The sequence below is a fragment of the Rhinolophus sinicus genome, chromosome 14 (assembly GCF_057876585.1).
Source record: "Rhinolophus sinicus isolate RSI-liver-muscle chromosome 14, RSI-T2T, whole genome shotgun sequence".
Lineage (NCBI taxonomy): Eukaryota > Metazoa > Chordata > Mammalia > Chiroptera > Rhinolophidae > Rhinolophus > Rhinolophus sinicus.
In genome coordinates, this window is record NC_142514.1 from 128,602,175 (window position 1) to 128,629,801 (window position 27,627).

The window sequence follows — 27,627 nt, forward strand, 5'->3', positions numbered from 1 at the left end:
GACCCACCATACTTACATACTAGATTTCTAATCCTGTAAATCTCTGCAAATGTAAACTTTGATGAGAAGCTTTGTACAGAGAAAGGGTGGAAGGAATTTCACAAGCCTAAAATGCACTCAACTATTAATATAACCAAGAGGGTACAAGGCCTCATTGTAAGAGGCAGAACCCACATTCAACATCTCTCTTCCCTCCAATTATATTGCTATTGAAATTCCTCTTCTGAATGTCTTTATAATGAAAATAGCTTCCTGGTGCTAGGTTAGTATTTAAAGTCAAGGCCTAGAAGCTCAGGAATAATACTGCAGCATTGACAAGCTGGAGAGTCAACTATTCAGTCTTTTTTAAAGCATCTGATAAAGCTCTGCTTACTTTCTGAGGATAGTGTTACCACATTTACAAAACAGAGGCCCGAATCTAACTGTCACCCTGAAGCTAAGATGGCAGCATTTGGAGACAGGTACCCATTCATTCTTTGATTACATTTGGGATCAGGGAAGTTTTCCCATAGAGATCTTTCTCTTAGAAAGTGAATCTACTAACAATTAGAGTCTTCTTGAGTGACGTCATAATCAACCCAGTGATAAACATCTGATTTCCTGCCCCCCTCCCCACCTTCTAAATTTCTGATGAGCCAAAGGCAGAAATCCTGTGGGATCACGATCCTCTTGGCCATCTCTGAAGCTGAAGCTTGCCAGGTATTAGAGGAGTTAGTTATTGAGACCCGCCTCCATCTTGTGGCTGACTGTACCGCTCAGGCAAATTTACGCTTTTGCTCTTCAGTCTTTTGGATTAATGTACCATGTAGGTTTTCGTACTTCTTGATGTTGCTGGGATAGTCATGGCAGCCTCTGGCTGTGGATTAAGAGAAAAAAATGAAATGTAAGCTAGCATCTAGGATTTTTCACATCATCTCTTTGAATATTAAAACCAAAGCAAATAAAATAAATACAGCCTCTTTTAAGTCAGGTTTGCTTTGGTTTTTCAACCACTGCATTCTTTCCCTTTCTCAGCCACCTTTACTTCCGCTCACCTGTGGAGTCACAAGGCCAGGTACTGTGTCACTGAGGTAATCATATATCCCATTTTCCTGGATCATTCCTAGCGTATGCCTACTGCCTTAGCATAATTATTAACAACACCCCCATTCCTGGTTTGTAACTTAAATTTTCATGGTCACCCTATAATTCAGGAATTCCAATACATCACCCTGCCCGCATCACACCTGAGCTCTATGAATGAATATTTTATTCATTCCTTGGCCTAAGCCCGGTCTTTAGAATATGCTTCGGTAGATTTAGCTCTTTAGAATGACGGCACTGGCCTGATCTTGTTAGGGCATCCTCAAAGTTGGGAGTCCTGTCCTCTGGGCCCATTTCAGTGACTGACGGACTTGCTACCTGCAGACTCATTTGCCTGGTGCATGTTGGTGACCGTTGTTTGAATCTCTACCAGTTCCTCCTTTTAGATTTACTCTCTGACCGTAGCCACCCACCCACCTTCTAGGGTTGTTGTGAGCAAGAAGTGACATAATGTATGTGGGGTTCCTAGATGTGTTATGTCTGATCACACACACACACACACACACACACACACACACACACACACACACACACACCATCATCATCAGCAGCAGCAGCAGCAGCAGCAGCAGCATTATCACCATCCCTATTATCTGTTCCCACAGCCCATCCACTGGTCTGGGTGTCACCATCTGTATCTGGCTCTGAAGCACATGAAAGCTACATCAGCATAAGGGTCTGTTTCTATCTCAGCCCTTTCCAAGCGGTTCCATCGTGCTTTTATGGTACAATGATTTGTGTGTGCTGTGTTCCGAAACAGGACACAGGAAAATGCCAGTGTAGATGGAGCAAGTGTTATCTATCCACTAGTCATGACAGGAACCAAAGTCACAGAAATAACTGCAGCACCCCACTCCTGGCAGATATCCTTGGCTGTTTCTGTCCTACTTAAAGTGACTGTTTAGGCCCACCCTCTTCTTAGAATGTTCTACGATCAATGGGTGCCCTAGGAAAGCTTTCTTACATTAAACTGCACTCAATTCTAGCTCTTCTGTGAAGCTAAAAAGAAAAATGTTGATGTGTGTCCTGCAGAGAGAAGGAATATATCCGATAGTGTTCTCTGTAGGAAGTTGCTAGATTTTTAGGCAGAGGAGTAGGCGTTTCACAGCGTAGTGGATATGTGTCGTGTGTTTTGGTTTTCCAGCAACGATTAGACACATTTGCTATCTTTGGGGAACTTTCAGTCATGGGAGGCTCACCTCCCCAGGAAGCACCCATACAACTTTCTTCTTTTTCTTTCTTTGCAGCGAGGGCACAGGCGCATAGCTTAGAGTTTACCAATCATTCTGATTCAGAAGTGAGCTGCTAGAAGAAGAAGGTATAATGCTGAATCCATGTTTTCTGGGGAGGGTCGTGGCTGAACAGACCCCCACCCTTATAGACAGCAGAGGTCGCAGACTCCTGTGCTTGACCCAGAAACAGATCACTGCTGGTCCCAGGAGCAGTTGCATTCTAGTGAGTTCCTCAGAGCGACTCAGATTACAGGACCTGGTCGTGCTCAGTGGTGGCTTCAGAGTGTCCTCATCAGGCCTGTTCTAGGAGAGGTTTGAGTTTCTGGATGCTTAGTTTCGAGCCTGTTTCTCTTGACAACTGAAGCTACTCAACATTCTTGAATAAACTATTTCATCATCAGCTTCTGTATCTTACAACTGAGAAGCCGGATTAATATACATGGTCAAACACATTTGAGAAAAACGACTTAAACAACCACTTCCCTTGCTGCAGAACTTTTCAGGACTTTGATGTTTTAATGGGTGTTCTCAATTTCCAGTAATAACAATGGCTATGTTTCTTGCTGTTTGCTGTATGTTAACTTTGTGCAGATATTTGTACGCATGTGAACTCTTTTGATCCTTAACACGATCCTATAAAGTAGGCTTTAATATTATGACTATTTTGAAGAAAAAAAAAGTTCAGACTTAGGTGACTTCCCTAAAGCTGTATACTTACTATCTTATTTCTTTGATTCAAGCATACACGTTTTGCCTCTTTATTTGATGACATTTCTAAATCAAGATATGTCCTTTGTCAGGGTGGATTTCTAAAGTGATGGCATATCATAAGCAGAATGTCTTTTTCATTATCTCCTCCACAAGGGGACTACACCACACAGCAGTTCCTAAATGTTTTTGGTCACAGAACACTTAACAAAATAGTGGAACATGTTTAGGGAATGCTGGCCTAGAAGTCTTGTGTCGAGGGAACATTTTCTTGAGTTTACCGAGCTTTCATTATTATTTTTAATTGCTCTGCAAGCTGAAATATATAGCAGTTAAGAAGTGGCTAGTTTTCTGGAAGCTACTTGAAGAGCACTATCACACACCATTTCTTTTTATAGGCTTCTAGAAAATATGCGCTTAGAAACATAATGTATATATACAAACTGGAAATGCACAGATAATTACACTTGGGTATGGGTAGATAGTTATTCTAATTCATTTTGTAATGGATGGAATATAGAACATAATTTTTTAAAATCTGTTTATTTTTAAGTTGAGTAGTGAACCATCTCTGATTATTCCCATTTTTTAAATGTCAGACTATGAAAAAATTCTAGGCAGTCACGGTGCATTCATCGATTCAACACAATTTGTATTGAATGTCCAGGTCTGTGCCGTGAACAATATGCATTAAGCCCTCTCTGAGTTCAGATCATGCTATTAGGTGCCAGTTCTTATCCTTAAAATGTCTTATTCTTAAAATTCCCTAGGGGAAGTAGGTATTCCAGGTTTTCGGCACCCATCACCAAAGAATTTAGATGAGGTTGTAGTCTGTACCTCCACTGGCTTAATTGGTCACAGGACATTTAACCCTGTATTTTTAGCTGATCTGATTAGAGCTGGTTATATGCTTCAGGACGTAAAAGGAAGGGCCCAATGTGAAATCTAAAATCAGCAAAGTTAGGAGGTATCATTTAATGGAAATGTTTAATAGTCATGATCATTTTATAGAGTGACCACTAGCCTGTAGTACAACTATTTGAATCATCGTTCTGAAAAATTCTTAATGTCTTACATGAAAAATGGAATTGTTTCTTGAAGTTGAGTGTAGCTTAAGTCCAAGAGTCTCAAACTGAAGTTACTCATCTGTTTAATAATCAGTAAAAAACTAATAATAACATTAAAGTTTTATCTTTAGTTAGTTCTCCAGAGGCTTTCTAGGTCTATGCTTTTAATTACTAGGTAATCTGTAATCCAACTGTGACTAAGACTTTGTAGGGAAATAGAAATGGGCCCTCAGTGGATCTAACCATAGCTCTGTGTGTGCAGGAGGGAACGTGTTACATATGTCATTCTCTCCTAGCTCCCCATTATAATTATTTCTGTAAAAGTGTTTTAAGGAAAAGACCCATGTGCATGTCTCTCCAAATTTCAAGGAGGAAGGATGCACCTGAGACTCTGTCCTATCTTGAGCTTAATCTGAAGCAGGGATGATCTGGTTGGGAAAGTGTAGGTGACGGGAGATAGCAAAAGCAGGGAGAGTCCCGGTGCCTTTGGGAATAAAAACATTGCCTGGGTGCAGTTGGGTGCAGACTACGACTGAATGTGGCACCTTGTCTTGACTAGTAGACCATGTCTTCTGTTCCCAAATCCATGGAATGATTAAATACAATCAGATTCTGCTTCTGGAGTCAGCTTTCCTCCTGGATCTCTATCTCCAGCCATGACTTTTTTCCCAAACTTCAGACTTCCATATCCCTCTGGATCTCTATCTGGACATCACCCACACAGCTCTTCCAATCTAACATGTCTGAAACTGAAGTCATCAGCCTTTCTGCAAATCAGATCATCTGACTGGGAGATGTCACATCCACCCAGACGTCCAAGCCATACACCCCTACACACAGTCACTCATCCTTCAGAAACCCCTTGTTCCTGATCATAGATAACCCAAAACGGAGGCTCTTTTCTGCCTTGCCTGGCCTATTTCTGGCTACTCCATCCTTCCATTTATCCTCCAGTGACATTAAACGTCAAGTTCCTGTTCACATCTCTGTATTCCCCCTGCCAGGAACATGCTTCTTTCAGTTATCCACCTGTATCACACTCTTTCTATGACTCGGCTCAAGTATCATCTGTTACTGAGCCTCAGGTAGTCTCTCCTGTCTCTTACCACATTGTGTTACACGTCTTTCTTTATGGGCCTGGCCCCTGCTCTGCGCTGGGAAATCCTGGTCACGTAGCAGCACAGTGGCTGACACAGGAGGGTGATTACTTGTTTAGTGTTTATTGGATGGAACAGAATTTTTTGTTGCACTGCTTCTCAGGAGCTCTTTTCAAAGTTTCTCTTATTGTATTATTCTTTTCCCTGCCCTTTGTGGGGGATTTCCATTCTTAGGGAACTGGGTAGAAGCAGAAACATTAATTTACTGCTGTATATCCTAGGAGGATTCCACATTATGTAACTCCTTTCATCCAGAAAGCTCTCGAGACACTTTGCACAGCAGGGAAAGTGTAGGGCCACACAGTGTACAGGGGGAATTGCAGAAGAAGGATTAAGGTGAGGGAAACAGTCCCCTTAATGCCTTGGGCCCTAGACCGGGAACGGCGAAATTCTTTGCATGGTAATACCACATAAAATCCTGCAAGAATCTACCATTAGCCTGTGGATCTTCTCCAACTTCTTCCTCCTTCACACGCCAGAACTGGAATTCAGCAGTTTTCTCCTCACTGAAATGCTCAGAGTCTTGTTTTACACATATCTCATTTGCTTCAGCTACTGTCATTTGAGCCACACACACACACACACACACACACACACACAAAATGGCTATCATATTTGTCTTTTTTACTAATAATGAAACAGAGATCCAGAGAGTCTTTTTCCTGACTTTCATTGGGGAAACCGGGCCTAGACTTTGGATCTACTCCAGAGCTCTATCCAGTGACTGATTCCTGAACAGAGTTGGACATCAGGAATACCTGAGGAGCTTGTTAAGATGGCAGATGCCTCGTCCCTGCTCTCAGAGACGTCTGGAGGGCCTGAGAATGTGCTTTTGGAAAACATTTTTTGGTGATTTTGATATGCTCCCGGGTTAAGATACATTGTGTTACCCTTTATTCATTCATTCATTCATTCATTCATTCATTCATTCATTCACTCATTCATTCAACCCTGAAATATTCCTTAAATAACTACTATGTATTCAGGCTGTCACTTCGCTAAGCACTGGAACACTGATGATAAAGGGTACAGTTTCTTCCCATTAAGAAGTGCCCCATCTCCTGGAAGAAAACCCAAGTAAATGAATAATTATAATACAGTATGAAGTTCCATAAAAACGGTTGGCCTCTATGATTGCTGCGAGCGCACTTGGAGGAGAAGCTCTTACCTCTACCTGAACGGGAGGCAGCTTCCCTGATGTTTGATTGTCTCTTTATTCCTAGTAACTGAAAGTCCACAGTGCTGTGTTCTATGTGAACCTTTGTTCATTTAATGTTCCGGGCCCTCTGGGAGCTCTTTCAACGTATGTTCTGAAAGATATTATTTCTTTGATAGCTTTCTCCCCTTTATTTACTTGGTTCTTTCTTTATGGAAGTCCGGGTTGGGGTAACCTCCTGCATTGAGTCTGTGAACCTAGTATGCTTTTTCCCTCCTCATATTTTCAGCACCTTGTCATTTTTATTTCAATTTCTATATTTCTTTGCCTTACTTTCCACTCTTTTATTATAATTGCTCATTTCAGCAATCATAGTTTTAATTTTGAAGAGCTTTTTCCTATTCTCTGATTATTCTTTTTTATAACATCCTGTTCTTCATTAAGAATGTAATCACTTCTTGTATTTGTGAAGTACTAATTAGTTTTGTAAAGTAGTTTTTTTTTCTGTTTCTTACATTAGATAATTTCATTAGAGTTATTTCTACAGTCCTTTTTTAAAAAATTCTACTTTATGTCGATTGTTCCTCTTCAACATCTGATGATCCTTGGCAGAACATTCATTTTTAGGAATAAGACCATCAAAAACAGACACCAAGTTCTGTGTGTATCTGTAGGCTTGTTGGTTAGTGACTGTGTTGACTGTTGACGAGTGGATTTCACTTTAGGTTGGCAGTCACTGGGGACTCTCAGATATCAGCTGTTGGAGGTCTTGTCTCCATGGAACTCTTGTCTCCTGCCAGTGGTAAAGGTGGCAGAGTTCTGTGAGGTGGCAGGGAAGTAGTAGTCCAGTTGCCATATCGTCAGGCTTTTAGTTGACACATTTTTCAGTTCCACATCACTTACATGGGAAAATTACTTGGTTTGTCTTGAGTCTCAAGTCTCTTTTCTATGGTTTATTCAGAGGATGAACCAGTATTTGACTAGGGGAATAGAGGCCTAGCTGCTGGTATTTTACATGGAAGAATGGGGAAAGGGTACAGTTGACATTCCCCATTCTAACCTTCAGTCATTCCCCTGGGTTCAGTCACTCTCAACATATGGGTCTTGGATTCTGTGGGAATTACTGAGCTCTCTAATTGTCCATATCTCCCTTCACATACCCTTCAGGTCATGCTGTATACACCCTAGTAAGTCTACTACTGTTCTCCATTTCTTTCAGATTTCTGAAAATGTGTTGCAATCTCTTGAATGCTGAATCACATTTTCTTATTAATTCTTGAGATTCTATTTTAAATATTTTGTTTCTTTGGAATCACATTTTTAGAGTTTTGGTAAGAAAAGGAAATAAACGTATTCCCTCTATGTCTAACTGGACGGTGCCCATGTCCTTTGATATTTTACTGATTGTCTATGTTAGACTCCAGGTTAGTCATTACATAATTTAATTCATTACAGTTTCTTTTAAAAGTAGGGTTAGTTTTTCATCATTTTATAATGTGGAAACTAAAGTCCAGCAGGATATAATTAACTTACCCAAAGTCACAACTAGTGAGTGTCAGTAGTAGGATTTAAACTCAGATCTGATTGACTCTGGATCGACTTGGTGCTTTCTATCTTAGCTTCTACTATTTAAAAGAAAAGAAAAGGAAAGGAAAATATAGGCAAAGGCTCTGTCTCTGTCAGAAGCTTCTGGAAAGGGTTGCTTCCTAGTTTCAGTAGGGGTTTTGTTACTAAGATATGTTTCACTTCTCCCTCCCTGTATTACTTCATATTTTTCAGTATTGATTTTGTTTTTCCCTGTTTTGTGGTCCTTTACCTTCTCTGATGTGTCTTGTTTGCCATCTTTGAAGTACCCTTAGATTTGCGGGTGACAACCCTCCTCTCTCCCAAGGTCTTCTGTTTCATCTCCGTCTGCTTCCCTGACTAGTGAGGTATTGATTCCTTGGGAAAGCCTGCAGGGATTGGGGGAAAAATCAATATCTCATTAGACATAAGTGAGAAGTTGCCGCCGCAGCAGCTCCTCAGCAGCCTGTTTGCTGACCTAACATGTTGGGGCATGGTGTAAAAACTAGGTTAGCCTGATGTGTCCGAGGATGTTCTGAAGAGATTAGATTGTTTTAGGAATATTATAGAAAATCCAATGACAGAAAAATTAAGAGCTGTAAATCCATTTCTTTGAACTAAATGAAGTGGAGTCATCTTTGCAGAATAATTTTGCCTGTCAAAAGTTGCTTCACAGGAAGGAAGTTCTCTGTTGAGAGCTTGTATAACTCTTGGTCACTTTGCATTTTCTAGTGTAGGCACAATCTTTGAGCACCATAAGGCAAGTCGTTTAGTGTTTATGTTCCATAGGGTTCCTAAAATGAAAGAGAGGGTGTCAGCAATCGAGTGCCTAGCGTTATCCATATGATAGGTTTCTGAAACACTGTGTATGAATCCCAATTTTTGATGCTGTCTCAAGAGGCTCATCAGGGCAGTTCTCCCTGGATGAGTCTCTTTGAAAAGGAAGAGTTCCTTGGAAAGAGAATAATAACCCATTTGTTTATCTGGTTATAAGTTTAAGTTTTTGTGTTCCAGATTTTTGTAAAGAAGGGCAGACATGAGGAGAAAAGTCAAATTATCAAAGTCTAAAGAGGTCTAGTGTTACCATAGTAATAGAAACCTATCTTTTACCCCCAAATTAGCATGTCATTGTCTTCTACCATTGCATGGAAACATGGGAAAATTATATTTGGATAGTACTTCAAAATCATCTTATGGTCTAACTACTTATTTTATACTTCAAATAATCATTGAGCTGCTCTCCTTTATGTGATAGGTACTCTTTTAGGCACCAGGGCTATCCAGTGGACAAAACAGATAGAATCCCTGCTTCTTGGAGCTTGTGTTGCAGTGGATGAGACAGGTTAAAAACAAAGTAAATATGTGCAATATATAGTTTGTCAGTGGAGTAGAAGTGCTAAGTTGAAAATTAAATCAGGGAAGGAGTCTAGAGCTTATGTGCCATATATGGGTGGGATGTAGGGAGCAGGTCAAAGAGAGGAAAGCAATTTTAGAGAGGTCACCAAGGAAGATTCACTGTGAAAGTTTTTATTATTTAGTTATTTTTAATTAAAGGTTGCAGGAGGGACAATATTGAGCCCTATAGATTCCTGGGAGGGGAATGGCCCAGGAAGAGGATGTAGCATGTGCAGAGGCACTGTGGCAGGAAGTGACAGCTGTGTTTTAATAGAAAGATAAAGATGAAGTCAGAGAGGTGATGGGGTCATGTTGAGCCCTTAGAGCATTGTAACAACTGTAGGTTTTGCCCTGTGTGAGATGGGAAGACATTGGGTTTGATCAGAGATGTCACACAATTTGATTTAAACAATTATGCTCGTGATTTTGTTGAGCCTGGATTGTACCGGGAAAGGTTGGAAGCAGATCAGCTAGGACTCTATTGCAGTATCTAAGAAAGAGAAATTGTGAGAAGTAGTCAAACTCTACATGTATTTTTGAACATAAAGCAGAGAGATTTCCTGACAATTTGGATGAAGATAATGAGAGAAAGATGGGATTTGGGGATGGCTCCACAGTTTTTGGCTTGAGCAACTGGAACATTAGAGTTGATGTTTTCTGAGATAGGGGTCCTGAGATGTGAAGTAGTCAGTGGGGAGATATATTCAAGACTGAGTTTTGTATACAGTAGTCCCCCGCTATTTGTAGGGGATACATTTCAAGACCCCCATTGGGTACTTGAAGCTGCAGATTGTACCGAACCCTGTATATCGGGGGTGCCAAAAAATGTATACACATTTTAAGAGCTATTATCTATGTATTACTTTTCAAAGTTGAATTGAATTATGGTAGCAATGTGTAGTATGACGTTCACTCAAAAAATGGCGTTAATCAAATGAACGCTGGTGTCACCATGCGACAGGCAGGACAAAGAAAATGGCAGAAGCATGGTCGTCGTTCAAGGAGCACCAGACTATTTTGAAGTAATATTTGAAATTTGAGAATGTTGTGGAAGTACAATGACAATGGATGCGTGAGCATGCAACAGAACCTCCAACATGCCTAGCAATTGCACACATTCGTGATAAGTTTAAGACTCATGGTACTATGTGTGATATGCACAAGGGAAGATCTACAAGGCCTCGCAACAAGTCCTGCTTCTTCTGCTATGGTGCTGGAACAGTTTACATGCTCGCCACAGACGTCTACCAAACAATGTTCGTCTGGACGCTGATGGAAACCACTTTGAGCACCTCTTGTAATTGCAGGAGTCAAACGTGACTTGTAGTCATCTTTTGTTATCAGTATATATTGAGTATTACAATTTTAATACAGCTTTTTCCTTTCTTAAAATGTGTATACATTTTTTTGGCACCCTTTGTATACCATTTTTTCTATGCCTACATACCTATGATAGTTTAATTTATAAATTGAGCACAGTAAGAGATCGACGAGAATAACTAATAGAACAATTATAACAATATATTAAAATAAAAGTTATGTGAATGTTGTCTCTCTCAAATATCTTATTGTACTGTACTTACCCTTCTTGTGATGATATGAAATAATACAGAGCCTATGTGATGAGTTGAAGTGAGGTGAACGATGTAGGCATTGCAATGTAGTGTTAGACTACTATACGGGTTACTTGTACATAAGCACTATGATACCATGGCAGTCACCTGATAACCAAGACAGTTACTAAGTGACTAACAGGCAGGTAACATATATACCGTGGGTGCACTAGACAAAGAGATGAATCATGTCCTGGGCAGAACGGCACGAAAATTAGAACTTACAAATTGTTTATTTCTGGAATTTTTCCATTTAATGTTTTTGGACAATGGCATACTGCAGGTCAGTGAACTGTGAAAAGCAAAATCATGGATAAATGGGGACTACTGTTATGTTAAAATCTAGAAGACAACTAAGAGCACATGAGATGTCAAGTAGGTAGTTGGTTGTCATTTTGGAGTTCAGGAGAAAAGTTCAGGCTAAAGATAAGAGGATCAAGGACTGAACCCTGTGCAGTCCCACATTTAGATGAGAAAATGAGGCCACACTGAGGGGAGATAGTAAAGGGCATAAGTAGTTTGACTTTATCCAAACGTCTGATAAAAATGAGGTTAGTTCCCATCAGAAGTTTGAGCTCTGTGCCACCACCTTAGAAATATTCTTCTTCTTTGATGTAATTAAATAGTAGCCCTTAGGCACCATTTGAGCCAATTAAATTTACTCATTTTACTTGGAGCCAACCCATAGCCACCCTGTCCGCAGGATGGTATGAGGGGCATTATATTGAAGACAAGATGTGAAAGGTAGTCTTCTGATTGCTCGATCTGCAATCTTTATTACAGGAGAAAATGGAATTAGTTTGTTGTGTTAACTCTGTGTTGTCTGTGACATCTGCTAACCTTGCAACATATTTTTCAAGCATTAGTCTGCCCCTCTGTGATAATACTTTTGCTCTGAATAATAACCACTACTCTCTTTTTCTGCCTGTAGTATTTTCTGGGGGCATGTCCTCGTACTGAGTTTGAACTTCCTGATCCTATTTGGATGAACTCAGACCACCCTTGAATCAGTTCTGAGTTCACTTCCCTTCTCCTTCTCCTTCTGTCTTTTGTATATGTTATTTTTAAACCTGATCTTACCTGAGCTGTTCTCGTAGTCAAACTGTATTCTCTTAGATCTCTTTCCTCTTCTTTGTTGGGTTACTCATCTGTTTTCCATCTGTGAGAAAAACCTACATAATTTTCCATTCATTCTTATACTATATTTCTATTCTACAGTTCATTAAATATTTATACATATGTTGTTTCCTTCCTGTTGAATGAGCTTGAGAGATCATATAAAGATATTAGGACTTCCTAAACTATTCATGGTTCAAAATTAATCACTCTTATTTTCTTTGTTCCACACCTTTGAATGTGAATATTAACATAGTACATATGACTTATGAATAACTTAGAAAATAATCAGAATTATAAAATAGAAGATTAAAATTATCTGTAATCAAACCACCAATTGATTTCACTGTTAACATTTTAGTCTGTTTCCTTCTAGTCAGGAATATGTGTATATTAAGAAGAACTCCATCCTATTCTTAAAGTGTCAACCCATCGAATTGACTTATTAGCTATAGACCTATAGCTATATATGCAAAGTACCAACAGAAAGAAAAAGAGAGAAAAAGTGAAAAGGTACCCAGGGTAAGCAAGAAAAGCTAAGTTGTCTTCTAAATAATATTTAATAATACAAGAAAGCATGTAATACATCTTAACTGGCTCTCAGGAACAAAGTTTATATTTTTAAAGTTCATATTTGAAGCAGAAATGTCCTTTATCTGGCAAAGTTAGTATTCTTTTGAATCTGTTAAATCAGATGGAATTCTGTAAAAACACCAGAAAATCAGAACTGAGGTTAAATGTTAAGCTCCAAGAAGCCTCTTTTATTCCTTTGTTTTCCCCCAGAAAAATTTATTAGACAACTACTTTATGCCTTTCTGAAGAGATACTTTGTTTCATATCATTTGTATTTCAACTTTATTTTACTTTTTTTTGCATGTCCAATATAAAAACCTCAATTGTCCATTTATTCTGCATATGTTAAAGTTATCAGAGGCTACTAGATATGTATCTATTTGATAGTGCACAACTTTATGAAAAACTATTTTTCCGTTTTTAAAATCATACATTGCTTATGTCTGTCTAAAATGTAAATACTTATGTCTACATCTGTGTAGACGATTGCAGATGTCCTTAAAGCAATATAATAAATACAGCTAAATACAGCTAATTCCTGATTTTGCATTGATTCCTCCATAGCCAGTTTTGTGCCCCTCCCCTCAGCCATTCCCTTTCAGCTCCCCCTGCAGGTTGTCCAAATGGAAGTTACCATCTCCTATGTACGCTATCGGGGCCCCTCCTGGTACTATTCTCTCCAAGACTCAGAGTTGCTCTCGTCTTAAGTGTGAACATGTGACTAAAGAAGCCAAACTCATCAGAGTCCTTACCCAGGATTTCTCCAAACGAATTTCTGGGTAGGAAACCTTTTCACTTGGGTGGAAAAGCTATAAGGATGTAAGCCCAGACGCTGATGGCAGCTATCTCCCTCTTATATTCAAAAAGCTGCTGGGCAGACAGAGAAAATGAAGATGACCTGATGGGGTTTCAGAGTCTAATTTCATTTCCTAAGGTTCTTGGAAAGGCCTGAATCTTTCAGCCATTCCATCACTCCTAGGAGCTACCCTCCAAATGACCTAGGGTATTCAGTAAGTTTCTGATATTTGCAACAAAAAGCTTGGAGCTAACCATGTTGATAGAGTACACTTGCTCTGGTAAATGATTGCCTAAATAAACGTCCTGTACTTAAACTCAATTTGAGAAATTTCTCCCATTAAGGGAACATTATTCTTAGGACTCCCACTCCAAGTTTAACTATATAAGTCAAGGGCTGGACATAGTCTCAAAAGTCACCTTCAATCCTATTTGGAAAAAGAGTATAAATTTTCTCCTTTCACAGCTGATGAAACTGATGCAGAGAGAAAACTTGATCTGTTTATAGTGACTAAGCTAGTTTGTAGCAACATCTGGGCTAAGACCCATGTCTATTAATTCTCTAAAGCTGCCCTGAATTTAAAAAAGAAAATAAAATTTCAGTATGATAAATTTTAACATACAGCAGCTCACACTATTTTTTTTAATGATTTTTAATTGGAATTAGTTCATGTTTCTTTCCCTTTTACAGGCCAGTTCATTCATAAATTACTTGAGCACGTACATGCCAACAGGCTCTGTGTAAGAAGCTGGTGACATTCCAAGTATATAAAAGTGCCACTTCTGCTCTCAAGAAGTTTACTATCTAGTGAGAAGGTAAATTTCCAAAAGTTATTGCAGTTTTGCATGATCACAGCTACTATAGGAGACTGCTATGGAAGCACCTGAGAGTTATCCAACCCAAATTAGCTCAGGTTCGAGGTGGGGCATTGGTCCGGGAAGACTCACCAGAGTGGATAATGGCAGGACTCTGTCATAACCAGTCAGGCCCATTGTTTCCAACTTTGTTATGAGCATTATCTCACTCTACTCTGTTAAAGTCATATTGAAAGAAACACATGAACTTTATTTTGGGCTAGGCTCAGAAAAATAGAGAAAGGCAAAATTGGGGGTAACACTACCTAGGTAAGGGTGAAAAAAACACAAGTATAATACAAAATCAGTTAATAAATGTATCTATCCCCCACCTTACCTCTGCCATCTACAGCCACCCCTATATGTACCACAACTACTCCTGATCAGTAGTTGCCAAATTGTGCAAAGAGGGACCCTGACCCTGTGAGACAGAGAGCAAGATAAGAGTTCTGTAATCAGAGAAGTTTATAAAACTCATTTTGTGCTTGGAGAGGAAAGAGGGAAAGGGGGATTGCTTGCTTCTCTCCAACTCTCCCATCCCAACCTAATCAGCCTTTTCTCAATTCTCAATACTGTTGTGGATCTTTACCCTCTGCTCCAAGTTCTGCCATGTTGCTTTGGTTCCCGTAATGTCCTCCCACCCACGATGCTAAAACTCTTCTCCATTTAATGCAAGAAGTTCAGTCACATGCTACATTCTGTTACTTTCTAGGGCTCTAAGGACTCCTGTTATAAAGAAACATTTTTGAATTATTTTTAACTTAACATTTCATAAAATTATTTAACCATAAGATGCTCTTTTCCCCTGTGCAACCTTATGAAACTTCAGAACCCACTTTGAGATATCTTACTCTAACAAAGAATTATGTTTGTCCCTCCAAACATTCTTACATGTAACTTAATAATATTAATGCAATGTTGTATCATTTCCCAAGTGTCAATATTTTATTTTCAGGCCTTATTGTATGCCTACACTATTGCTGAGTTATTTCACGTATCTCATCTCATTTTATACCCATCCTCAACAACTTTCTGAAGTGGGCATTTTTTTTTTTTTTTTTTAAATCACAGATTATAGGTAAAGTAACTGAGGCTTGGAGAGAGGTTATGGTGAAGTCCCTGAGGTAAAATAGCTAGTGATTGGTAGAGCTAGGATAGTTCTGAGTCCTTCTGCTAGACCTTTCCTTTTTTTTTTCATTTTTTTAAAATTAGTTTCAGGTGCACAAAACAATGTAATAGTTAGACATTTATCATTTATATCCCTCACACTGTGTGAACCCGCCCCCCATCCACTATACCTCTGACATCGCACATAGCCATTACGTTTCCACTGTCTCTATTCCTAATGCTGTACTCCGCTTCTTATAATTATATATATATTCATTATTGTTCAGCTTCAGCTTCAGGTGTACAGTGCAGTGATCAGAACTTTCCTCTTAAACAAATATACAAATAATAAAAATTCTAGATGACCAGAAGATTCTGAAACTGGGAAATGTACCTGAATTTCATTTAAAAATCCAAAGGAGAATAAAATGAAATCCTTGTGAATCAGCTAGATGTCAGCAGCTGCATACTTCCAAATGAGATATGTTTGCTCTGGATGGGCAGGGGATCTGCAGATAGGGGTGGAATAAGAATAACCCAAGCAAAGCGCATGAACAGAGTGGCCTGTGGTTTAGTTTAGTTGGAACCCAGCCAGGTAAGGGGAGCCAGTGGAGATGAGACAGGAGAGTGAAGTTCTGGCCTTATTGGTTGGCCCTGAGTTTGGTGGTCTGGACTGATTCTGCGTAGGCTGTATGAGCCAACAAAGTTTTTTTGAAGAGGGAGTTGGGAATGAGGTAAGACTATAACTAAACATTAATTAGAGTAGTCAGGAGACAGTCTGGAAGGAATATGTAAGACAATTGCCCTGGGAAGAAAATGGAAGCATATGATCAGAGAAGATCACACAGGGCCTGACCTAGGGTGAAGCAGAGGCGGAAGAGGCCTGGACTACTAATAAGATCATCACCTAAGTGTTGACTCCATCGCATATTGAAGAAAAGAGTACAAAGACTTTGATGAATAGTGCCTAGTTCACGGAAAGTGCTCAATGGTTATTTGCTGAATAATAAGTTATTTCATTTAGGAACTTCATGATAGGACTTCAAATGATGAAGTCCCTTTGCTATTACAAGTCTGTAGAATGAAGAAAGGGATAGTATTATTCCACATCAGGAAGAAGAAAATTATATAGCACATGCTAAGTGCTGCCTCAGAGAGGTTGCTAGGCTAAGAATGACTTGTTATCTAACTGTGGAAGTTAGGAGTTAGACATCAGGGATTCGGTAGGGAGAGGGAGACGGGAGGGCCTAGGGTTGAGGCCAGAGTTCTGGCAGTTAGGTAGGATCATGAGATTCCAAATACAAAAAGGTGATTAAAATATGGATTTCTTTAGTTTTATCAGCACCTCTACTTTTACACATCGTTCTTGTGCCTGTATGTTTTCATTCAAACATTATTCTAACAATGGTGGCAGAAAGAGTTTCATTTACGTTATCTGGAAAAGCAAGGGTTTCCAACTCTGTACTAAAGAGTTAGTTAAGTGATGGACAAAAGTGTTGTATACAAAAAAAAAAACAAAAAAACAACAACACACAGGTAAATTAGAGTCCTGCAAAGAAATTGTTAAGCTAGAATTGACCATTCAGTTTCATAAAAGTTCTCAAGAGGAGATGATATTAAAATAATTGTATATAGTATATTGTCATAAAATTATATCATGTTACCCAAATTCTATTTATCTGCAAATATAATGTTTCTAATCCTCATAATTCTATCATGTAGGTGCTATTATCTTTATATTATTAGGTGAGTCCCAAGAAAGGTGAGCATTTTGCCTAAATTCATCTGGTTGTTAAATAGCAGAAGTTACCTGAAACAGTTTTTGGGTTTTTTTTGGAACATCAGGGTCTAAAAAATTATTTTGAGAAGAGAAAAATGAGTACTGCAGTGTAGGTCTGCTCCACTGCAAAGTCTTTAGTAGTTCAGTTCAATTTTTGTTAAATGGTTCAGTCAGCCTTCCTTCCATTTCACCTAAAAGAATCATAACTGGAAAACAAGAACAGGCAGTTTGACTTGTTGGGTAAATTCTGTTGTGAATATGTTTTCTTTATCATTCCCTGTAGTAATCTCCCATCTAAAATTATTTTCAGGCTGAAACCTCAACTTGTTGCTCTTTTAAGGGCCTTGTTCATTTCTTTATTCATTTATTCATTCATTTGTTCATTCGTCCATTTACCCAGTATCTTCCTAGTACCTATGGTCTGCCAGCTCTAAACTAGACGCTAAAATATAGCAGTGAAGCTCGCTGGAATTCCCAGTGCAGTGGGAGATACAGGAGAACAAAACAAGCCATTACATATTGACCACTGACAGGTGCCAGAATTGAAGGGTGCGTGTCCCAGCCTGGGGAAGTCAGAGTCAACTACTTACAAGAGGGGATCACTGATGCATGACCTGAGGGGTGAAGATGAAGAGAAGCAGACACTAGAAGGGAGCTTGTATTTATCTGAGGACATATATGTAATGTCTAGGGGCTTCATCTAATTCTAAAGTTCTAACAAGAATCCTATGAAATGTGGTTATCATTAGCTTCAATTTACAGGTTACTCAGGGGAGGCTGAGGATTTGGACTTGCCATTGGCCTCAAGTAAGTGGCAAAACCAAGTTCGAAAACTTGAGTCCAACGCTGATCCTCTTTCCATTACATCCTGCTACTTCGGAAGACAAAAATGTTCCAGTCTCAGTTCTCAGACTTGGCACATGGAAGTGTCAGAATGAAAGCATTGAATCATGATAGAAATGAATTATAAAACAGACAATTTCTGCTCATAGTTAGCACACAGTAAATATGATTTTTAAATTGAATTGAGTAAGTCCAACAAACAATGTGGCTAAGTAGTTTATCCTACATGTCAGTAAAATCAGTTAGTGGTATATTCACCTCCCAGGGTGTATGAAGGGTTAAATGAGATTATATAAGAAGCATACATGGCGTAGTATCTGAGTAAGTGTTCAATAAATATTAGCAATTATTACTATTAATATTTTGTGTCTGGTGGCCCATTTATATTCTTAAACTGATGAAAGAGAAAGTATCTTAACTGAAGGCTGCTATGTTTTCATTAATGGGGTTTATTAAGTTTGGGCTAAATGATAGTTTTTACGCTTATGTTTATTCTTCTCTTACCAAGACCCATTATTGGGGGCTCTAGTACTGTTTAAGTATAAGACTCAATGAAGGAACTTAAAAAGCTCTATGTTAAAAACCAAATGTTAAGAGAGGTAAAATCTTTGAACGTTTTGATTCTTTCTGGTCATTAGTAGTCAGTCGTACATTACATACTGGCTTTGGCAATGTTACCGGAATGGTAAACTTTGCAAAAAGACCTTGGGAACTGTGTCTGCCTAGTATGAGTGTTGTCAGGCCTGGTGTGGGGAAAGGGGCAGGGATGGTGAGCTTGAATTGCTCCAGGAGCCAGCAACTTAACAAAAATGAGTACGGTAGGTGGAAAACTAGAGTGTATATGTGCCATTTAGACAGTTAAAATTAAGCGTAAATAAATAAACAGCTGTGGGCCAAACAAAACACATTGTGAACGTCTTGTTCATCATTTTCAAGATTCAAAAACAAAGCACTGGCCCTCCAGTTAGGGCACTTGAGTCTTCATTCCTTCAGCAGACCCTTACAGAGGAGTATGTCACAGTTGGTAAGTGCAGGGGCTCTGGGCTAGAGTCCGGCTTTGCCATTTACCAGTGTTGGAACTTTCAGGAGTCACATAAGTAGTGACTGAGCGTGGGCTGGAGAACCAGGTGCCAGAAGTTTGACTCACTGGCTGTGTGGCACTGGGACAGTTGTTTAACCTATCTATACCTCAGTTTCCTCACCTGAGTTTTTGTGAGGTTTCACTTACTTAATACAGGTAAAGTACTTAAATGGTCCCGAAAATATAATAAATTATCAATGGGTATCAGCTTATTTTGGTAATAGTATCTAGAGATCTTTTACGTGCCAGGCATTGTGCTGGAAGCCAGGAACCCAAATATAATATGATAAAATCCATGTCATTAAGGGCACCGACAACAGGCAGCTGTGAGTCATTGGTAAGTTCCAGGTACGTAGAAAGGGCCAGGGAACACTGAAGATACATTTCATAGTGCTGAGAAGAGGCTGCTCAGGAGAGATCATATTTCTAAAAATAAAGAGGTCTGTGAGCAGCAAGAGCAAAGAGGTAAGCTGTGTGATGCCAGGCAAGTCACTTTCCTTCTCTGTTGCCTTAATTGCCTAACGTGTCAAAGATAGCAGGTTGAATTAGTGCTATCTAATGTCCCTCCCTCTTTAATATTGGGTGGTTCTCTGTCAGCCTGGGCACAGGACATTTCCTGGCTGAAGTGGGGTTGCAGAGACTGCTAGAATGATGGGCGGGAGACAAGGGAAGAGAGCTATAAGGTCTGAGGCCCTGGGACCATAGGAAAGGAAGTGGGAGGGAGGAAGTGGGTTTGAAATGGACTTTGACGTCTAGTGCATAAAGGGCAGGAGCTGAGGTAAGGCGATAGTGGGGGTGGGAGAGGGATTGTGTCTGAAGGACACAATCTTTGGGGCTGATTGTATCTGAATGTTCCTCTTCTTTCCCTATGTCTCCATTGACAATGTGAACTCTGTCCTGTGTTGAAATCTGTGACAATATGGCTCAGTCTGTCCTTCCCAGTGCCCGTTAGATAGACTGAAGTCTGGGGACTTTCAGGCAATGGGGCATCCTTAGGACCTAGTTTGTCTGGATCACACTCTCCACTCACATATTTCTTTCATGGAGAGTGTGGCAAACGTAAAACCGTGGGCTTTGAGTTTAGGCAAACCATGGGCACTAACAAATTGCTGGTCATAGACTCTGAGAAGTCAGCAAGGAGAAGAGAAAGAATATAAAAAAGCTTTGAGGATTGGAGCTGGAAGCCAGATTCTACCCCTTATTGAGACCTTGCCTATGTCATTTAACCTCTCTGCACCTCACTTTCCTCATCTGTAAAATGAGGGCGGTACCTTCTACCTCAGTGTTATTGTAAAGACTACATGAAATGCCGCTTTCTGAGAACAATGTCTAAGATATAGGGCTCAGTTTGGTGGAGCCTCCATAGAAGCTCATGATTGTAGTGGAAGGAGGCAGTTATCCAAAGGAAATAGGGAGCGATATTCAGGATGAGGGATGAAAGAAGTACTGAGCAGACAAAAATACAGGCGCCCACTGTGCACACCCCATATTAGATAAGAACTAAAGTAAATGAAAGCTAGCAAAATGTTTGGCACTTATATGCTTAATAAACCAGTGCTGAATCTCAGAGAAAGGATTTAAAAACCCCTATTCTGTGTAAGACTTCTTACAGTGGTGTTATTATCCAGTGGGCCATCTGCTCTAATTAAAATTTCACAGGGCTGAGGAATTTAGTGCCCTAACCTTGGAGCTTCTGGTACACTTGGTGTTTTGTTTGAGGTTGATATATTTGGAAAGATTAGGGGAGGATGAATTCTTTGCCAGCTTCTAACTAGGCAGATGTGAAGGCTTTCTGCTAGAATATTTTTGCTCTCTGGCACTGGGGGTCAGAGATTAAATAATTTGCCACCAGGCAGATGTTCTGAAAAGCTAATTAAAATACTGACAAGTACCCAAGACCTCAGATAGTTAGATTTATATGCCTTCTTCTATAGGAAGATCAGAATCAGTGCAGCTTAAAATCACTGTATTAAATGATATTTCCAGAAAGTTCACTATTGAAATAAAAAGGAGTGGCTTTAAAGATATTCTTAATTATATGACTATGTCTCACCCTGGGTGCACATTTTAAAGAAGTGGAGAATCTTTTGTAAAACACCCATGCTGGGCCTGTCCCAGACCAATTATGTCAATGTTTGGGAGGAAGGACCTAGTAACATTTGTTTTTTAACTCTCTAAGTGATTTAAATATGTAGCCATGATTGAGAACTACTAATTTATAAATATAATGTATTTCAATATCTGTTTTAATTCTGGAAGACACTGTAAGATAACATATGGGAGCAGGATAGAAAGTGGAGTTAGGCCAGTTTTGGTTGGAATGACAAACAGACCGAGATCTGGTTCTGCTCTGTGTAAGTTACCTAATATTGTTAAAGGTTAAACTTTCCTTACCTTTAAAATACGGCTATTAGCTCTTTCACAGCTGTTTGTGGGGGTTGAATGTAAATGTCAGTTCATAAATTAAGAACCTGCTATATGCCCAGCGTAAATACGCAATAATGTTTCTGGTAGTTACCATTATTTGTTTTTACTAAGATGCTTTATTAGCTTGTGTCTCAGTCATACTTATTGATATAAATGAAAAGATTCTGAGCAGAGTCACAAAGATGAGCACATATCAACCTAAAGCAGGCAGCACAATAGACCATCGTGTCATGTTGCAAATACGTAAATAAATCACAGTCGGATTCAGTCTAAGAGTACGTGTTTTAGAAGTCATGGAATATATAAATTGCCCTGATAGCAAAAGACACTCCTGGATGTGTTGTTACCACTCTCTAGAATAAATGCAAATAAAAATGCCCAGGTAGCATTTTGTATTTACGCCAGCGGCTCTGTTTCTTCACAGTCACCTAGAAAACGTGAGGTTGGCTGTGTCTACTTGGATGCCAAGTAACTCAGTCAATTATAGTGCAAGATAATTGCCCAAAGGGTCTGAGCCTGTAGTCTGTCAGGCAGTGTTTGATGATCCATACTGACATTGGACAGAAGAGGATTGGGAAGGTCGCTCTGTATTGCTCTTCCTTCTCATAGTCTACCCTTGGCTGTGACGTTAGTGGTGTATAGAAAGGACCAGCAATACAAAGCAACTTTGCCTGAGGCCCTGACTGCATGTTCCTACCCTGTTTATGCTGGAAACATGTACCCAGCCCATGCTGTTCCTTTATTTTATTTGGAGAATATTTCCTCAAGAGAGCTGAGATAGGGTCTAGTTCAAAGCCTGTGCTCTCAATACCCCTTGGTTTTTGTAGTAGGCATACGGTAAATATTAGTGTTTACTGTTTTCACTGGACTCACACTTGGCCCTACCGCTTACTACTGTGTGTCTTTGAGCCAGCCACTTACCCTTATCAATCTCAGTGTCCTCAGCTGCAAAATGAAAGAATAGAATACACATATTATTGTGTTTTCCTGATGACTAAATGAGAGGAATATATAGATAACGTTTATTGAATGTGTACTCTATGCCCTTGTCTAAGTATTTGTCTAGTATTTCACATGATCTAAATATTAACATGTATTAACTTACAATCCTCTATAAAGTAGATATCTTATTTCCCTTTTTACAGATGAGGAAACTGAGGCAGGGAATGGTTAAAGTAATTCTTCTAAGGTCACACAAGCAGAAAGTGGGGGAGCTGAGACCAGAGTTTGGCTTTAAGCCTGTGCTCTAAACACTATACACCATGCCTTTTTGTAGTTTGTAGGTGGTAAATAATACAGTGTTTGCTCTTCTGCCCAACTTCCTCTTGAAATTCTAATCTGACATAGGTATGCCATGGTAATCCGCACCGTGGTACACATGATAGGTATTTACTGAATACTTACTGATAGATTGATTGATAAAACAGAGTACTGAGGGTCTGTATAGTTTTGTCTACCAATGGAGTTGTATTGTGTTTATTGACACTTCACATGCAAAACAACCTCCGTGACTCTACTTGGCCAACTTAGCATTCAAGCCTCTACAATGATCCGACTCAAGATGCCCTTTCCAACCTTATTATGCTCTTGCTGTTTACATAAACCTTACCAGTATGTAAGCTCAGTCAAGGATAGTACTTATTTTATTGTCTTTATCTTTGTATGCCTAGTACTTAGTGGGACTCTAAATAATATTGATTGAATGAATGAATGTGGCTCAGTCACCGTGAGCTGCCACTTTGTTCCTACATGGAATCTAAAAGCAGGCACTGCCCCTCCTCGGCTCCAATGGGACTAGACATGGTCCTATATCCTAGTCCTGACACCAGCTAACCTTTACTCTGTGTTTTCAACCTCACAAACAATTTCACCAGCCTTATCTTTTGCGAAAATGATCTGGCTAGGCTGGCACTAATTGGGCTTAGATTTTTGTTGTGTTTCTCATAATGATGATGAATTTTCATTGATTTGTCCATACTAGCATTTTCCTTACCGCATTAGTAGATTTTGCCAATTTGCATGTTAATGAAAGAAAACCCTGTTTAGCTGGCATGTTTATATGTGAGTGGAGATTTAAAAAAATACTACTGCCAAATCTAACTTACATTGTTCAGTTACTCTGATGCTTAAAACTAGATTTTCCTGTCATAGAAACATGTTTTTCTTTGAATGTATAAAGGAGAAAGGAACTAAGATTTATTTAGTATCTACTGGGCCTAATGCTGTGGTAAAAACTTTTGTTATTGCACTTGATCTTCAAAACAACCTTGAAAAGAAAGATAGCTTAGTAAGAGTGAGGCTTTGATGTGAAAACGCCTGGGTATGACTTCTGGCCCGCCAACCCACCTACTGCATGATCTTGGGGAAATCTCTTAATCTCTCTAAACATCAGTTTTCTTCTTTGCAAACAGATATGACGAAAGCCTATGTTTGGCATTTGGGGTGGGATTTTGTTGCTCCCTTCCCCAACACACAAGCAATATCCAAATGGGAACCAAAGTATTGGTTTAGTAATTGTTGGGCAAGCACCTCATAACCACCCAAATGTAGAGCTTATTTAGTGAGCTGTGCTGGCCCAGTAGGCCACGGCGTGGGAGGCTAACTGAGGCCAGCCATCCCCGTTTTCCTTGAATATGAGACATTAGAGGACCTGGACCTGGCTTCCAATTATTCACATAAACAAGTGGCTGGACTCAAGAGCAGAGCGTTGAGCTGAGTGTGTCCCTGCCTAGGTCAGATTACTGCCTAAAAACAGGGAGTTCAAGTGTGAAACCTGGGCATGACACCAGGAGGAGGAGGAGTGACAGAGCATGCCAACCATGGGCAGTGACCTGCAGGCATAGTAACCTGCACAGCAGAGAAGAGGGCAGAGCCAAGCTCTTCTCTATGGACTAGTTTTCACGGCATCAGGGAGATACTTGAGCTGAAGATAGCCTGGCCATTCCTACTGTACCCCAACAATAACCACAAAATCAGTAAGAACAAAAACGAATCCTGGGATTAAACAAAATTATGTATAGAAAGTGCCCAGCACTGTTCACATGGTAAAAGCACCAATGATGACTATACCTGGTGAAGAGAAGCAATTTTTTATTAGATAAGTATGATCATCGAGATGATTGTACAGATAACCAAAGGGAGGCTCAGCGACATGAATTCTGCTCTCCTATAAAAACCAATAACAATAACATCACAAACAAGCACAAAAGCAACCAGAACTTCATCTTGTTTTAGCTTTGTTAACCCCAGAAGCATTTTTATTAAGGTTCTGTAAATAGAAGAAAATGACCAAGCTGTTGTCTAGAACTTGAAAAGTTCCAACCATATGCTTTCAGAGCAGGTGAACTCAGGGCTGGACTTGAAGGATATGAATATTTACATCTAATGTAATTAGTCATTAGTCATAGATACCATTTAGAAACCATCATTATCTCTTATGTTTACCATGTAATATGATTTCATGCTTTGATCTTAAAATATATCAACAACTTTGACATACGTACAAAAATTAGGGATAAATAGTTACACTTCAGATTGGACAACAAGGTTTTGTAGTAAAACAATTTAATAAAGAAATCCTTATCTCTTTACATTGACTAGGAGGAGGCACATCAGAGAAGTTCTACAAATCGTAATAAAAACAGTCCTATTTGACTTTACTGGAGATCAAATTTTTTTCTGTTTAGTACACTGGTAGTAAATATTTTGTATTTTTCAGTTTTCTGACTATCAGATGGAAGGTAATTTAATCTATAGTAACAGAACAGTGTATTTTAGATTCAAGTGTTTGCTCCATATTTTCCCCAAATTTAAGTTTATCTTATTCTTGAAGCTAGACTCATATTTCTGACTTCATATTTTCCTTTAAAGAGTGTATGTATCTGGATTGTCCAGGTAACATCACAGTAATGAACAACCCCAAATCTCAGTGGCTTAAAACAACCAAGTTGTAATTCTCACTCATGCTACATGTACCATCATGGGATACTTGGCTGTTCTTGACCCTCATTTATAGACCTAGGCCAAGAGAATTTCCTTCTCTGTGCTGCCATGACTGCCGAAGCAGGGACAAAAGAACATGGTGGATTAAGCATGGGTTATTACTTCTATACAAAAGTGAGGCACATCCTTTCTCACATTTCATTGTCCAATGAAAGTAATATGTTCATGCCTAACTTCAAAGAGGTCAGAAGAGCACACTCCTACCATCTGGCCTGAAGGCAGAGACCCAGAAATACATGGAAACTCCTAATGACCACTCTAAGAGCTATCTCATTATTGTTTCATATCTAGGTCAGAAAAGTAGTATGTGCACAGGGCAATTACAAACCTCAGTTAAATCGAAGACTTACGTATCCTCTACAAGATTATGTTATAGTGTAATAGTATGGGAAAATAAGAAAATTGCCCTCTAACTTAAACTCAGCCTACTATGTGAGCCCATAAAACATTATTCCTCTTATGTGGCAAAACAAAATAAATATTTTCACCTTCATGAAGAACCGAAAAGTAAAGTTCTTTGAATTAATAAATGGGAGTGAGGGGAGTAGAAAGAAGATTCATGGATAGGATATAGGAAAGGATACTTAAAGGAATTGCAAAAATACGGCCCTTCTGTCACAAAGAGGTCCCTGCTCCAGCATTATTTTAGAATACTGAATTAAAAAGCTATTTTGTCTTTTTTTTTTACTCCTTAGGAAAATATAAACATCGATGAAGCCTCCAGATGCCTGGTGAAACATATACTTGCAAACGAGTGTGAGCTGATGGAGTCCATTGAGCCGGACATCGTAAAGCCCCATCTCACATCGCCCAAGGGTGTCAGTTGCTCCAGTTGCACCAAATCTTAGTAATAATTTCATCTTCTCACGAATTGTGCCTCAATTTTTTACCATGTTGTGTAAGTGTCATGATAGGGACACACGTGATAGGGCAAGCCAAAGATTTATGCTTGTGTCTTTCCTGTAAGAGAGAGAAATAGCAAATATTCTTTTTTATGTGTTTTTTTTTTTTTTTTTTTTTTTTCTCAGCATCAGCACAGTGTTTACAAGCTTTTAAAATATTTAGTCTGTTACAAATTTCCATCTTGTAGCTGACCACAGTTCTGCAGGGCCAGAGTGGTTCTTGTTATTTTCTTCTTTGAATCAGCCAAGGCCTCGGTCCTACAGAGAAAGGGGAGAAGAGCAAACTGGCTGTCAAGTTAAGCATTGGCTTTCGCTTTGCCCCGGGTATCTTTGTCTAGATTTCAATACATTCTCTGCTGCTCTGACAGACCTCTTAAGTAGATACAGTATTTTCTCCAGAGATGACCACAATTCTCAACAAACCTAAGAATTATCTCTGATTTAGCTCTTCAGAGTCATATACCCAGGCTTCCTGTGCTGATGTTGCTTTTATTGTCACTTTCCAACCCCTGAATGTTGGTTTAACTGAAAACTGTATGAAAAGATCTGCCCCCTGTATGTGCCTTTTTGTTAGGCTTCTCTGACTCAAGCTATGGGACTCGTCTGTACATGTAATATATATTATATATATATATGTATATGTATTTTCACAAGTGAAAAATAAAACATTAACAGATGCTGCTTCCTTATTTCTGAAAGTGCTTTAAGTTTCTTAGTATTGTGAGCTTTTTTTTTTTTTTTTTTTTTTTTACTTTGTATCTGTGATTCTCAAGACCCATTTCTAAAATTTTATTTCAAACAGGAGATGGGAAATATGCATTTATTTAAAGGAACTGCTGGGCACTTTTAAAACTGAGATGAGTCTATTCTATCTAGATCTGCTGGTCATATCGGCATTTAGGCCAAGAAAGTAATGAGTGTATACAAATATTTTTGGTTAAGCAGAGAAATATATCCTCATATATTCTGATCAAAAAAGGTGCCAGAGCAACCAACATATAAAATAACAACAACTAAAATATGCATGGTGGTATCTTGTTTTACACGATGGCTGTAGTACTGAAGTGCTGCAGGGAGCTGCTTCTTTTTAATGGCATTATTTTCCATTGATAGTCATAATACACTCACAGGAGCTTTATCTTTTGTAACAGATGTTTTGGTGTGTCCTCCCC

General features: G+C 39.1%; 1 protein-coding gene across 1 annotated transcript in view; it reads left to right on the forward strand.

Moving 5' to 3' along the window:
* The window catches only part of RAB38 (RAB38, member RAS oncogene family), a 50,065-nt gene extending 22,912 nt beyond the window's left edge, over positions 1-27,153 (forward strand). The window contains exon 3 of the mRNA XM_019739564.3: positions 26,249-27,153. Within this exon, the coding sequence (XP_019595123.2) occupies positions 26,249-26,401 (153 nt within the window). The 3' untranslated portion in view covers positions 26,402-27,153. The remainder of the gene's footprint in view (positions 1-26,248) is intronic.
* The last annotated feature ends 474 nt before the right edge of the window (positions 27,154-27,627 follow it).